The following is a 15,785-nucleotide window of genomic DNA, read 5'->3' on the forward strand; positions in this document are numbered from 1 at the left end:
CATGAAAACAAATCTTAGGAGGCCGAAAGGGGAGAAACCTATTGCTATGAAGAAACTGAGGCGCTCATCCTCTTGGCACTTCTCAAACAGTAACCCCCATTGTTTTCCCCACACATGGGGGGCTCCGCAGTCTACCCTCCTACATGTGCCCGTTCATGTGTGGTTTCAAAAAAATAAAGGGATCCTTTCTTTCCTCTTCTTGTCTTTGGATCACCCCTGCAAATAATCTGCTCAGGCCCTGCCGACTTTTGCAAGGTCACCTGAATCCCAGAACCCTCTCAGCCAGGCGGGTTTGATTTCCCCTGTTCCCACTTCCCGTTTCCCACCAGAGGCATTAGACCTAGATGGCGAGTGGTGGGTGTGAGACATTGCAAACCATCCCTCCCCCAGATTCTCTCCAGCCTCAGGTTTCTTCCCTTCCATCTTGGACCCCTCCAAGTGCACGGAGAACCTAGAAATGGAAAAAGGGCCAAAGGCCCTCCAAAGTGCAGGCCTGCCATGTTCCCAGTTCATGGCTCCCCTCCACTAGCATAAACCGTGCCCCTGATGTGGTGCTGAATGTTCATTGTTTGGGATCAGTCTAGGAGTTACCAGAGGGAAAGAAGAAAGAGAGGCAAGCAGGGAGGAGAAAAGTCCTCTGGCTGAGCCCCGGCTGTGTGTGTGTCGGCCGGGGGTCAGATAACAATCACCAGGTGGGTGGAGATTCAGGTACAGAAGAGGGCTAGGAAGACTCAAGACTGGGGTTGTTTTTCCTGGGGCACCCGAAGAGAATGTGATAGCTTTATGGGGAGGAAGAGAGGTTTATTTCTGTATTCATATGATTTTTATACTGCACATCTGGCTGCCGAGGCCACTCTAGGAGGTTTACAAAACAGGACAAAACAGTAACATAAGAACGAGAATCAACAACGAGAAACAAAATATAAAAGTGAGGGGACGCAAGGTGGCTTACCATGTTAAATCCAGTCTTATTAAAAGCACAAAAAATGCAAACTAAGAAGCAAGTAAACTCTAAGAATAATTAAAAATACATTCAGTAAGTAATGTAGAGCCAACTACCTCGAGGCTGATTGTATCATCATCATCATCATCATCATCATCATCATCATCATCATCATCATCATATCTTTATTGTCAATTCACAACATGTGTGCAGTGAAATTGAATGATCCTTCGTTGGTACAACCACACAAAGCACAAAAACACAAAATACATTCAGACACAGAATACATCTGCTATTTTTCAGCCTATTTGTCCGGCTGGCTATGCTTCTATAGCTCTTGCCCGATGGTAGAAGTATGAAGAAGTGCTGTCCCGGGTGAGAGTCATCCCTAAGGATTTTACTCACTCTGTTGTGACAGTGGGACCTGGCAATTTCCTCCAGCAGGGTTATGGGGCAGCCCACAATTTTTTGTGCTGCACTCATCACCCTCTTGTCCGTGGTTGTTAAGCCAGCGGACCATACTGTGACACAATATGTGAGGACGCTTTCTATTGCTGACTGGTAGAAGGGTGTCATCAGCCGCTGTGTCACCTGGTTTTTCCGTAAGACTCTTTCTTAGGAGATGGAGTCTCTGTTGGGCCTTCCTGACCACCTGGAATGTGTTACTTTTCCAGGTGAGATCCTGGCTGAGGTGCATTCCCAGGAATTTGAAGGAGGAAACCCTCTCCACACTGCTCCCCTTGATACAGAGTGGGGCTGGTTCCTGTCTCCGTTTCCAGAACTCCAACACCATCTCCTTAGTCTTGCTGGTGTTTAGGTGCAGATTGTTTTCTAAGCACCATGTAGTTAGCTTCTGGATTTCTTTCCTGTATGCTGTTTCACCCCCTCCTGTGATAAAGCCCAGCACAGTGATATCATCTGCAAATTTTATTATCATGTTAGATGGGTCTGAAGGTATGATCATGTGTGTACAGCGAGTACAGGTAGGAACTAAGCACACAGCCCCGAGGGGAGCCTGTGCTGAGCTTCAGGGAAGAGGATGTAAAAGGAACCAGCCCTTACTGTTTGTGGGTGGTCTGTCAGGAAGTCTCTAATCCAGTCGCAAGTGAGGGGAGGAAAATTTAAGTCAGTCAGCTTCTCGATGAGAATGCCTGGCAGAATGGTGTTGAAGGCCAAGCTGTAGTCTATGAAAAGCATCCTGACATAGTTTCCAGGCGTCTCCAGGGGTCTCATTGCCGTGTAGGGCCATGGCTATGGCGTCGCCTGTCAACTTCTTTCCTCTGTAGGCGAATTGGTATTGATCAAAATTTGATAGAAGGCATGACCTGAGGTGTTGGAGAACCAGTTTCTCAAAGCACCATCACTACAGACATCAGTGTGATGGGTCTATAATCGTTCAGGCCATTTATGGCCATTTTCTTTGGAACCGGGATGATCATGGCTGCTTTCAAACATGGCGGTACACTCGCTGTTTGCAGGGAAAATGTTGAAAATCCTTGTTAGGACCCCCATTAGTTGGTCAGCACAGGTGTTTATCACTTTCCCCGGCACTCCATCTGGACCTGCGGCTTTGTTAGAATCCATAGCCTTCAGTGCAGCTTTCACCTGATGTTCATGCAAAATGAATGGCTGGAGGGCCGGCGGGCTGGTGCTTACAGGGTCAGGTCTCTTCACCTCGTAGCAAGCGAAGAAGACATTCAGCTCTTACACCAGCGAGGCATCAACTTTGGCTGTCTTCATCGTGTTGTAGTTGTAGTGCTACAGCCTCTGGCACACCTGCTTTGGGTTGTTGTCTGCTAGGTGATTCTCTACCTTGGCTGCCTTGATACCTCTCCTTAAATTTCCTCTGGTTTCCCTGTATTATCTTTCAAAATGTTTGAGAGATTTCCCAATGTCTTTCATGTGACTGAACATCCCAAGGCATTAATGAGATTTCCCCAATGGGTGGTTACCATAGACAACTTTGTGCCCTTCTGCCTTCTCCCTTGGATCCCTTCTCTGTCGGGCCTGTCTCTCCCTTTCATCTTTCTTAAGGTCAGACCAGAACATTTTGACAGACTAACAAGTTTTACAAATTTATTTTTAAAGTTTTAAATGTTTTTAGCTTTCATAGAATCGTAGAATAGTGAAATTGGAAGGGGCCTCTCAGGCCATCATGTCCAAAACCCCCCCCACTCAATGCAAAAATAGAAATCAAAGGATATATGCCAGGTGGTTTCTCTTGAATGCCTTCACTGTTCGAGTGCTCACCACCTCTCAAGGTAGTTTGTTCCACTGTCGTACTGCTCTAACAGTAGGGAAGTTTTTCTAATATTCAAACAAAATCTGGCTTCCTGTAACTTGAGCCCATGGTTGCGTGTCCTGGACTCTCAGAACAGATTCTGCTCCTCCTCTGTATGACAGACTTTCAAATATATGAAAAGTGTCATCATATCACCCCTCTGTCTTCTAACCTCTAATAAGGAAGTGGCTCTCACGACAAAAATCTATGCTCTACTCATAACAAAATAAATACAGGATAAGAGCAACTGTATGTCTACCCCTTAGAGAAAGAGAAGTGACACAGATAGACTCCTGAGAGCATCAGTCTAATATCATATGGAAGAAGTAGCGAAGAAGAAAAAAAGACCAAAAGTATCAACAACCCTCCCCTACTCCCACATCTAATTCTGCTCATTTCAACTGAATGGTGTCAGGATTTTGATCTTTTGGTGAACAGGGAGTTAAATTTTAATATTATAATGAAGTGAAGAGTCACAAATGTAAGGTAAAGGCCAATGTAATGACTAACAGCATACAGGTGGAACAAGCTGATGTAATGCTTGATTGTTAAGCAAGACCAGCTGTAAATGGAGAAATGTGATTGGTTGCTCTGGGTATAAATGTAACAGAGACAGAACAGACTTTTGCCACTCAGCAGTAAGTCTGGTGGTCATTTACTTCTATGTCAATATTGCTCTGAATGTTGTTATGCCAAATGTATCTTGCCTTGTATATATGTATCTATGTGTCCAAGGCAGACCATTCAACATCACAATAATCCAAGTTTATGCACCAACCAGCATTGCTGAGGAGACTGAAATTGAACAATTCTATGAAGATTTACAACACCTTCTAGAACTGACACCAAAGAAAGATGTTCTTCTCATTCTAGGGGACTGGAATGCTAAAGTAGGGAGCCAAGAGATAAAAGGAACAACAGGGAAGTTTGGCCTTGGAGTTCACAACGAAGCAGGACAAAGGCTAATAGAGTTTTGTCAAGAGAATAAGCTGGTCATCACAAACACTCTTTTCCAACAACACAAGAGGCGACTCTATACATGGAAATCACCAGATGGGCAATATCGAAATCAGATTGATTATATTCTCTGCAGCCAAAGATGGAGAAGCTCTATACAGTCAGCAAAAACAAGACCTGGAGCTGACTGCGTTTCTGATCATCAGCTTCTCATAGCAAAATTCAAGCTTAGACTGAAGAGAGTAGGAAAAACCACTGGGCCACTCAGGTATAATCTAAACCAAATCCCTTATGAATACACAGTGGAAGTAAAGAACAGATTTAAGGAACTAGATTTGGTGGACAGAGTGCCTGAAGAACTTTGGATAGAGGCTCGTAACATTGTCCAGGAGGCAGCAACGAAAACCATCCCAAAGAAAAGGAAATGCAAGAAAGCAAAGTGGCTGTCCAACGAAGCCTTAGAAATAGCAGAGAGGAGAAGGGAAGCAAAATGCAAGGGAGATAGGGAAAGTTACAGAAAATTGAACGCAGACTTCCAAAGAATAGCAAGGAGAGACAAGAGGGCCTTCTTAAATGAACAATGCAAAGAAATAGAGGAAGATAACAGAAAGGGAAAGACCAGAGATCTGTTCAGGAAAACTGGAGATATTAAATGAACATTTTGCGCAAAGATGAACATGATAAAAGACAAAAATGGGAGGGACCTAACAGAAGCAGAAGACATCAAGAAGAGGTGGCAAGAATACACAGAGGAATTATATCAGAAAGATTTGGATATCCCGGACAACCCAGACAATGTAGTTGCTGACCTTGAGCCAGACATCCTGGAGAGCGAAGTCAAGTGGGCCTTAGAAAGCCTGGCTAACAACAAGGCCAGTGGAGGTGATGGCATTCCAGTTGAACTATTTAAAATCTTGAAAGATGATGCTGTTAAGGTGCTACATTCAATATGCCAGCAAGTTTGGAAAACTCAACAGTGGCCAGAGGATTGGAAAAGATCAGTCTACATCCCAATCCCAAAGAAAGGCAGTGCCAAAGAATGCTCCAACTACCGTACAATTGCACTCATTTCGCACGCTAGCAAGGTTATGCTCAAAATCCTACAAGGTAGGCTTCAGCAGTATGTGGACCGAGAACTCCCAGAAGTACAAGCTGGATTCCGAAGAGGCAGAGGAACTCGAGACCAAATTGCTAACTTGCGCTGGATTATGGAGAAAGCCAGAGAGTTCCAGAAAAATATCTACTTCTGCTTCATTGACTATGCGAAAGCCTTTGACTGTGTGGACCACAGCAAACTATGGCAAGTTCTTAAAGAAATGGGAGTGCCTGACCACTTTCTCTGTCTCCTGAGAAACCTATATGTGGGACAGGAGGCAACAGTTAGAACTGGTCATGGAACAACTGAGTGGTTCAAAATTGGGAAAGGAGTACGGCAAGGCTGTATATTGTCCCCCAGCTTATTTAACTTATATGCAGAATACATCATGCGGAAGGCTGGACTGGAAGAAACCCAAGCCGGAATTAAGATTGCCGGAAGAAATATCAACAACCTCCGATATGCAGATGATACCACTCTGATGGCAGAAAGTGAGGAGGAATTAAAGAACCTTGTAATGAGAGTGAAAGAGGAGAGTGCAAAAAACGGTCTGAAACTCAACATCAAAAAAACTAAGATCATGGCCACTGGTCCCATCACCTCCTGGGAAATAGAAGGGGAAGATATGGAGGCAGTGTCAAATTTTATCTTCCTGGGCTCCATGATCACTGCAGATGGAGACAGCAGCCCTGAAATTAAAAGGCGCCTTCTTCTTGGGAGGAAAGCGATGACAAATCTTGACAGCATCTTGAAAAGCAGAGACATCACCTTGCCAACAAAAGTCCGAATAGTCAAAGCTATGGTTTTTCCTGTCGTGATGTATGGAAGTGAGAGCTGGACCATAAAGAAAGCAGACCGCCGACGAATTGATGCCTTTGAATTGTGGTGCTGGAGGAGGCTCTTGAGAATCCCCTGGACTGCAAGGAGAACAAACCTATCAGTTCTAAAGGAAATCAACCCTGAATGCTCACTTGAAGGACAGATCCTGAAGCTGAGGCTCCAGTACTTTGGCCATCTCATGAGAAGATAAGAGTCCTTGGAAAAAACCTTGATGTTAGGAAGGTGTGATGGCAAGAGGAGAAGGGGACGACCGAGGATGAGATGGCTGGACAGCGTCTGCGAAGCAACCAACATGAACCTGACACAACTCCGGGAGGCAGTAGAAGACAGGAGGGCCTGGCGTGCTCTGGTCCATGGGGTCACGAAGAGTTGGACACGACTAAACGACTAAACACATGTGTAGCCATAACCAATATATTATAATCACTAAGAACTCTCGTGTTGTTTTCTTCCCATGTCTAAGTCTCCACAGTCTCTTAGTTTGCTAAAGTTAAGTGGGAAGAATGGAAGCAGTCTGATAGGAGGCTCTGTATAACTGGTGTTCTCAAGTTTCAAGGCTTGTTTTTTAAACAGAGGTGATGCCTGCAGGAAGCCGGAGAGACAGACCATGGCATCTAAACTATCTACCCATTCCCTACTCATTCCCTACTCAGGATCCCATCCCATAAAAGGGGTAAATTTTACATTCCTTCCTTTTCCCCAAAAAATTCATTTCCTGTGACAGAAAAAGGTACCTCTCGAACAATGGGTCTCAGATCTCACACCTAGATTAAAAGTTTGGCTACCCCTGAAAGACAAAATGGATGGTGACACCATCGTTGTTCTAGCAGATGTCTACCCAAACCTCAACAATTTATTGGGATTCTCTGTAATGTAGTTTCTTATTTTATTTCTTTATTTATTTATTTGATTTATATCCCGCCCATCTGGTATATCATACCAATCTGGGCGGCTAAAATACTATCATGCCATAGGTATCAGTAAAATACAACGAATTAAAATAATGCTAACATTTATACTTTAAAATGGGGCTGTAAATATGATAATTATTTATTTGAACTATTTTAATTAGAACCTCCCAAAATTCAATGATAAACATTCCATGCATGAATACAGTTTCTCCTGTGTGAGTTATTTGATATAAACTTAGGGCACTGCTGAGCCTGAATCTTCTTCCACATTCCATGCATTCATGTTTTCTCCCCTGTGCGAGTTCTCTGATGTGTATTTAGGCTACTGCTGGAACCAAAGCTGTTTCCACATTACATGTGTATATATATATATATATATGATTAATGCCCTTTATGAATTCTCTGATGTAATCTCAGGCTACCATGCCATTTAAAGCTCAGTCTACATTTTATTTATTTATTTATTTATTGGTAGACCGCCCCCTTGCTGCCGCCCGCAGGGAGGGCCAGCTTGCCTGAGAAGACGGCGGAGCGGCCTGGACAGGACCGTGTACCCTTTGCCTTCCTCTCCTCCTCTTCTCCACCCCACCCCCTTGGTAGACCACCCCCTCGCTGCCATCCGCAGGGAGGGACGGCTTGGCTTTTCCCCGCCGTGGGAGAGGCAGCCTGCCCACGGAGTCAGCCCCTCTGGCCCGGCGCCCTCCTGCACCCACTGCCCGGGGACTGAACTCCTAGGGCCTGGAGAGGCTAGAAGAGGAACGGGGGATGTGACAGCTTTGCTAAAATTCTTTTTAAACGTTTGTATTCGTAGGGCAAGTACTAAAATCCATCTCTCGTTCGTGCTGCCGTCGCCGTCGGGGCTAGCGTGAGGCTTCCTACGATCCCTTTTCTCTCCCAAAGTCCGTTGTTCCTTCCACTGGGTGCGTGCCCCTTCCCTCTGCCGAAACCCGTACTACCAGAACAGACGCACGCACGCACAGACATAGAGGCAAAGACAAAGACAAAAGCAGAAACGCACAAAGACAGAGGGACAAAACCACACAAAAAGAGGGAGAAAAAAGAAACGCGAAACCAAGAAACAAAGAAAACAGCCCGCCACCACGTACTCGCAGTTGTTATTTTGTGACTGGCCTCTTCCCGTTTTCCTATCACATGTCAGGTGTTTAGGACCTCGATATTTGGCAGAGTGCCTTCTCCCACCCAGTTCTGCCAGAGTCTCTCGTTCCAGCCAGCTGGTGGCTGAGGGGCCTAACACCAAGGGAGGTCTGGAAGGAAAGAACGAGGAATAGGGCCTTCTTGGCAGTGGCCCCTCGCCTTGGAACAACTTGCCAGTGGAGAACCACCTGGCTCCCTCTCTGGGTGTTTTCAGGAAAAAACTTAAAACCTGGCTATTTGGGCAGGCTTTCTCTCCTGCCATATCTTAATTTCTTATTCTTCGCCATCTTGGACATATAATACAGTATATATTTTGGTTTTATTGCTTTTAAAATTGTAAACTGCCCAGAGTAGACCTTTGGTCTAGATGGGCAGGATAGAAATTCAATAATTTATTTATTTATTTATTTATTTATTTATTTGTTTGTTTATTTATTTATTTATTTATTTGATTTATATCCCGCTCATCTGATCAAATCGACCACTCTGAGCGGCTTCCATAAAAGTTTACAATGTACAATAACCCATAAAATTGCAAATTAAACAACATCACATATAATAAAACAAATAATAAATAGAAGGGAAAAACAAATTAAGTATTGACATTAAGAAGAAATTAAGTATTGAAATAAATAAATAAACAAACAAACAAAGAAATTTCCGCATTCCACTCAACATCTTCACACATTACAGTCATTTATATGGTTTATCCCCGTGTGAGGTTTTTTTATGTGAACTAAGGTGAGCGCTCTGACTGAAGCTCTTCCCACACTCTACGCATTTATATGGTTTCTCCCCTGTGTGAATCCTTTGATGTGTACGAAGTTGACTGCTGTTAATGAAGCCCTTTCCACATTCCAAACATTTATATGGTTTCTCCCCTGTGTGAGTTCTCTCATGGTAAATTAGAGTACTTCTGTCCCTGAAACTCTTTCCACATTCCAGGCACTTATATGGTTTCTCCCCTGTGTGAATTCTTTGATGTGAACTAAGTTGATGATTTTGACTGAAGCTCTTCCCACATTCTATGCATTTATATGGCTTCTCTCCTGTGTGAGTTGTTTGATGGGAACTAAGGTGACTTTTGCTACTGAAGCTCTTCCCACATTCCAGACATTCATATGGTTTCTCCCCACTGTGAGTTCTTTGATGGGCATTTAGGTTACTGCTGTGACAGAAGTTCTTTCCACATTCCAAGCATTTATATGATTTATCCCCAGTATGAATATTTTGATGTACCCTCAAGCTTTGACTCCGTTTAAAGCTCAATCCACATTCCGTGCAATTATATGGTTTTTCTCCACTGTGAGTTGTTTTATGGGAACTAAGGTAACAACTCTGACTGAAGCTTTTCCCACATTCCATGCATTTATATGGTTTTTCCCCTGTGTGAGTTCTTTTATGAAAACGTAGCTTAGTGCTCTGACTGAAACTCTTTCCACATTCCAGGCATTCATATGGTTTCTCCCCTGTATGAGTTCTTTGATGTGCATTTAAGCTACTCTTGTTACTGAAGTTCTTTCCACATTCCAAGCATTTATAAAATTTCTCCCCTGTATGAATACTCTGATGTCTTCTCAGGCTACCACTGTGCCCAAAGTTCCGTCCACAGTCCATGCATTTATATGGTTTCTCCCCTGTATGAGTTCTTTGATGCAATCTTAGGGTATTGCTTTCCCTGAAACTCTTTCCACATTCTAGGCATTTATAAGGTTTCTCCCCTGTATGAATTCTTTGATGGGGCCTAAGGTAACAACTCTGACTAAAGCTCTTTCCACATTCCATGCATTCATATGGTTTCTCCCCTTTGTGAGTTCTTTCATGTAAATGCAGGGAACTGTGCTGACTGAATCTCTTTCCACATTCCATACATTCATATGGTTTCTCCCCTGTGTGACTTTTCCGATGTGTATATAGGCTACTGGCGAAACGAAAGCTGTTTCCACATTCTATGCATTTATATGGTTTCTCCCCTGTATGAATTCTTTGATGTAATCTCAGGCTAACACGCTGTTTAAAGCTCCGTCCACATTCCATGCATTTATATGGTTTTTCTCCGGTGTGAATTCTTTTGTGTAAATTAAAGCTACTCATATCGTGGAAGCTCTTTCCACATTCTATGCATTCATACGGTTTCTCCCCTGTGTGAGTTCTATGATGTACACTCAGGGAACTGTTCCGACTGAAGCTCTTCCCACATTCCAGGCATTTAAATAGTTTCTCCCCTGTGTGAGTTCTGTGATGTATATTTAGGCTACTGCTCCAACTGAAGTTCTTTCCACATTCCAAACATTTATATGGTTTCTCCCCAGTGTGAGTTCTTTGATGGAAACGTAGGGTATTGCAGTCCCTGAAACTCTTTCCACATTCCTCGCATTCATATGGTTTCTCCCCTGTGTGAGTTCTTTGATGTAAATATAGGGCACTGCGTTGACTAAACCTCTTCCCACAAGCTATGCACTTATACGGCTTCTCTCCTGTGTGAGTTGTTTGATGGGAACTAAGCTGACCACTCTGACTGAAGCTCTTCCCACATTCCAGGCATTCATAAGGTTTCTCCCCAGTGTGAGTCCTTTGATGTAAACGTAGGGTACTGCTGTGACCGAAGCATTTCCCACATTCTGTGCACTTATATGGCTTTTCTCCTGTATGAGTTCTTTGATGGAAACTAAGTTGATCTTTCCGACTGAAGCTCTTCCCGCATTCCAGGCATTCATATGGTTTCTCCCCTGTGTGAGTTATTTGATGTTTACTTAGGTACCTCCTTTGCCTGAAGCTCTTTCCACACTGCATACAGTTATACCTTTTCTCCCCTCTGAGGGGTTCTTCATCTGAAATACATTTATTATTCATAGTGATGCTTTTTCCATGAATTGACATGGCTTTTCCTCTAGGTGGACTCAACAACTTCTAGGTACTCTTGCAAGCTTTTCTGCCAAAGGAACAATGTCACCTTCCTTTTCCTAATATTACATTCGGATTGTCAAGAGTTTATAAACATCACCTGGAGATTTGTTTTGCTCTGCCATTATCTGCCTTCCGTTTTGCCATTTTCCTCCTTGTGGGAATCTGATTTTCCTCTTTCCTGCTTCTTAATGGGTTGCTCTCAGTATCAGAATGGGTGGTTCTATCAATTTCTCCTGTTTGTCACCTGAAGGAGGAAGGGGAAAAAACAGAGAATAAGGAGTACAGCACAAAAGTCCATCTGATTGGGAATCAAGCACGGGATTAGTTTTTCTCATTTATGGTCATGGGAAAATGAGCCGATACACGCACCAAGGGCAGCCAAAACGCGAAGGATCCTTCTTGCCAGAGGGGCATACGTATAGGAAGGGCAACCAACCTTCAGAGGACGGCCCTGGTCTAGATTCTGCTCTTGCCCAGAGGCGTCTGGTGCTGCAAGGAACCCCAGCACCCTCAAACTGCGCAGGTGCCGACACTGCAGAACTTGTGTTTATATATAATTGTTGCGGGCCGCTCTGAAGCCTCTACCAATACAGGCCTCCAAGAGTGCTCACTACTCTTCTTCTACTGCTGCCACCAAAGTTTATTCAGTAATCAAAATAGACAACTGTTTCTTCTAAAACAAAACGTTGTTTATTGATTTAACAAAATAAAAAAGAGTGAATCACAGGTAGTAGTAAATCAAGTTGTAAATCACGTTTCTCAATTAATGTACCTCACACAGACTTTTCCCTCAATGACTAGCTCTCACAAATCTATCTCACTCTCTCAAACAACTTCTCTCATCTCCAAAAACTCTCTCAAAAAAACTCTCCCTCACACATCACACACACTCCTTATATAATCCAGCTCCTCCCCCTTCTGCACCACCCTCCGTCCTCTCATTGGCTGATGTTCCCCTGCCCAGCTGTGACGGACAGGTGAGAGAAGAGCTGTATGTTACAATAATCTTTCCACCTTTCATTGTTCCAAATAAAGTCCTAGTTCTACAACAGCTTACTGCCTCGTCATGGAGGGAGCGGTAGGGGGCTCACACACATATGCTTAATTCAAAAGTCATAGATATGCAAAATAATGGATTAAAAAACTTAAAAGTCCATAAAAATGGAACCTAAGCTTTCAACAAATACTTTTCAGAGAATACATCTCAGTTGTAAGCTTATAGCTATGCAAAGTCCAGACAAGAACTCAGTCATGTTTGAATCAAAATTATAAAAACATCAAAACACAGTTCATAGCCTATGAAGGCAGAGAATGCATCTCTATAATGTTTCAATTAAAAGTAAAAAGGAACATAACTTTAAAAGATACAAAAGCTTTCTTAAAATTATATTAAAGAACATTACGGTTCTTATAATAAAAAAATACAAAATGAAAAGCATTCTTTATGAAAAGCATGCTCTAAGCATCTGGCTGATACATAGAAATACATTTTCTCTAAAAGAGAAAAGCTCACCTGGACTTCATCTGTGTCATTCCCATGGCTGTCTCCTGGCTGCTCTCAGTATGTCTGCCACCTCCCACTTGTTTGCAAAAAAAACAGCTGGCCATGATCCACGGGAGATGCCTCCTGGGAGATGTCCTCATTCCCTTTGAGATATTCCGTAAACATCATAGAGGTCTCTATTTAAATACTTTTGCTGTTTTGGTTTAAGTCAAAACATCGTGATGCTCTCTAGGGCAGTGGTCTCCAACCTTGGGACTACCACTCCCAGAAGCCTTCACCACCACCTTGGCTGGCCAGGATTTCTGGGAGTTGAAGTCCAAGAACATCTGGAGGCCCAAGGTTGGGGACCACTGCTCTAGGGAACATGGACCTTCAAAGAGTCGGATTCCCTTCGGTACTCAATGTCAGCTTGACCATGCAGATGTGTATCGACTCAGCTGCCTGTCCAGTTAGCCCTTAGCAGGGAAAATGCCCCCATTTGGAGTTACGTCCTTAACATCGTATTTGTCGCAGTGGCCAGTCCTGGTAATACACCCTAGAAAGGTTTGTTCATGAGTTTATTTCTTAACCTAACATTGTATTTGTTCCGAACATCCTGAATGATGGTTACACGCCTTTACATTTAAAAAGTTTCATGTGTAAATACTACATATTCCTCATTGTTACCACAGGGGATTAACGAATTATTGATTTGTTATGAGGTTAAAGCTTTACAGAACAATCAGCACCAGTCTCTTGTACCATCTAGTGGCTAGTTCAGGTAATACACTCTAGAAAGCTGTATTTACGAGGTTTTTTTTCCTATTATTTTTGCTAAGCAGTGAAGCCCCATGTTCCGATTCCATGGATATGGCCAGGAAGGTGTACTCACAATTTTTTTCTATTTTTTCTAAGCAGTGAAGCAGCAAGTTCTGATCCCATGGATACGGCAGTCCTTCTGTACTGGGGAGCTGTGGCGAGCGGCCAGAGAGAAAAGGGGGCCGCAAGTAAAAAAGTTTGTGAACCACTGATCTTGTATGTTTCCATGATATATTGTCCTGTGTTTTAGGAACACTTATTTAAAAAATTGATTTTAAAGAGATGGGGGGGGAGACCCGGTGATTCCCTTCTCACCCCCTCGTTTTCTCCCTTGGGAGCTGCGAGGTGGCTGCAATGATCCCTGTGAAACTGCCCCCCCACCTTCCACAAGGGAAACTCCCCTCCCCTCATGAAAGACAAAAGTATCTAAGAGAATTCTGGGGTCTGGGTGGTGGAATCTGATTTTGGAATCTGAAGTCTGAACAGGAACAGGTTTCCAATTCTAGAGAGGGGAAATCTCATAAATAGTCTCCATGCTTCCTGTTTTTAAACCGCAAGGTGCCATTTCCCCTCCATCCCCACCACTGAGCCCCACAAGCCCTTGGAGACAAGCCACCTCATCCCTGCTCAGCCTCCTCCTTCATCGGCCAGGATAGACGGCACGGAGGGGCTGCTTCTCTCCCTGGCCTCAAGCAGGAAAGCTTCCTTCCTTTCCCTTCCTGCCTGGACTTTCTTTAAGGAATGGAAACACCATCAGGTTGCCGTTTGCTTCATCTGCTTGCCCCCCTGCCTGACCCTTCACTGCTGATCCCTCAGGATCTCCAGGACCCTGATCCCACCCTCCAGGCTGGATGTCTTCAGAGCTACTCCAGGTGGTCTGAATCCTTCTCATACTGGGGCACCCAGAGTTGGAACTTCCTAAAGGAATCAGATTCATTAGGGGGAGCATTTCAGTCCTTCTAGGAAGGGGAGAAAGAAGACGTTTGGGGGAGCCCCACACACCAGACTAACCAGAATTTGCCTCTCAACAAAAGCACTTGCCCTTTGGGAGTAAGCACTTCATCCAAGCAGGATTGGGCACAATAAGGAAAACATTCTGTACATGTTCAAAGAGCTAGCGTAGTAACTTCCAAACTGAGACCCTCAGTCGGCAAGGGAAACTCATGGTGTGTATGTGGTGGTGGGTGGGGGGAGGCTATTTCGTCCACTCCTTCGACATATCACCTTATGTTGGTGCCTCTCTGACCTCTCTTTTACAAACCAAAAGACTCCACTGTTTTCTCGACAGTATCAGGAACCAGCTGGGGCCACCCCAACACAAACACCAAGAACGAAACCCTTGACTTGAGGCTACTCTGGAGGTGAAGACTCCAGCCTAGTAGGGTACAGTCCGACCCATGGAGAACAGGCAGACCAAGCACTGCAGGAAAAGCTGGGGAGTCATATCTGGAGCCCTGAAGCCCATCCCTCTTGATGATGGGTGATGACCAAACAGACATGGTACCCACTCATGTAGAGACACAGGCCTTAAGAATGAAGGACTCAGAGTATCTACCTTGAATTTGCATATACTCTTTGGTTGTCTTCCTGTTCTATCCAGATTAAAAACTAGGAACAGTTTTTTGTGTGTAGGCATCCTTCAGTCTCGAGAGACTATGGTAGAACAGTTTTTTAAAAATCTGTGATTTTTAAAGGAGACAGCAGAGCATGCCAGAAAAAAAGAACTAGACAATTCTTAAGATGGAACAGAAATCAGGAAAGTCCAGCCCCTGGTCACATGGACAACTGAGCTACGTGGAGGTCATTCAGGAGGCTGCAGACTGAAGTTGGCAAAGTGAATTGCGAAAATATGAGGATTTTGTACCCACTTAGTCCTTTGAGAGAAAGAACAGGCAAAATCACAACTATCTCACCATCCTCTCTGTCCCTCAGCATGTGTCATGGACATTGTGGTGGTGGCTCCCTCAAATGCTCTTGGTGTTACTGAGCAAAAATCAACTGACTTACTTGTGTAAGTTCTGCAATGCATTGCATCTTACTAACTGTACCTCTGATCTTAAAGAAAGTAATGTAATCTTCTTACCTGACTTGGAAATGCTGGAAGGTTTTTGAACTGGATTCTTATCTTCTGGTCCAGAAAAAAAACAAGGAGAAATCAGCTTCGCTTCACCCACTCCTTTGGAGAGAGAGAGAAAGAAATCAGTTTGGGGGCTTTATGGATAAAGGAAACTACGGCTTAAGAGCAAATGCCTTTGTCTTTTTTTTATAACTTGTGGGCTACACCCCTCTCTCTCTCTCTCTCTCTCTCTCTCTCTCCCCTTCAGAAAGCAGGAAAAGGGGAAAGGAAAGGCAGCAAGGAACACCAGGGAGGACATAAGACGAGAAAAAAGGGG

General features: G+C 43.9%; 2 protein-coding genes across 5 annotated transcripts in view; both read right to left on the minus strand.

Annotated features, from left to right (window-relative positions):
• The window catches only part of LOC110070130 (uncharacterized), a 29,271-nt gene extending 13,718 nt beyond the window's left edge, over nt 1-15,553 (minus strand). For 2 of the 4 annotated variants that reach the window (XM_078387081.1, XM_078387083.1), the window contains exon 1: nt 15,476-15,553. The gene's annotated coding sequence lies outside the window, so the exon portion shown is untranslated. Of the gene's footprint in view, nt 1-11,187; nt 11,323-15,475 lie in introns of those variants that run through there. The other 2 variants (XM_078387080.1, XM_078387082.1) reach the window with 1 other exon arrangement.
• On the minus strand, nt 136-11,188 carry LOC144582980 (uncharacterized). The gene is made up of 2 exons (XM_078386961.1): nt 6,511-11,188; nt 136-3,946 (listed from the first exon to the last, which is right to left on the minus strand). The coding sequence occupies exon 1, from the start codon at nt 11,061-11,063 to the stop codon at nt 8,877-8,879; it is 2,187 nt and encodes a 728-aa protein (XP_078243087.1). The 5' UTR covers nt 11,064-11,188; the 3' UTR covers nt 136-3,946; nt 6,511-8,876.
• Nucleotides 15,554-15,785: the final 232 nt, after the last annotated feature.

Source organism: Pogona vitticeps, chromosome 2 (assembly GCF_051106095.1).
Source record: "Pogona vitticeps strain Pit_001003342236 chromosome 2, PviZW2.1, whole genome shotgun sequence".
In the NCBI taxonomy this organism is placed as follows: Eukaryota; Metazoa; Chordata; class Lepidosauria; order Squamata; family Agamidae; genus Pogona; species Pogona vitticeps.

Bases quoted from the DNA above. Each gene is read 5' to 3' on its own strand.
- LOC144582980 (XM_078386961.1), bottom strand. From the start codon at position 11,063: ATGTCAATTCATGGAAAAAGCATCACTATGAATAATAAATGTATTTCA.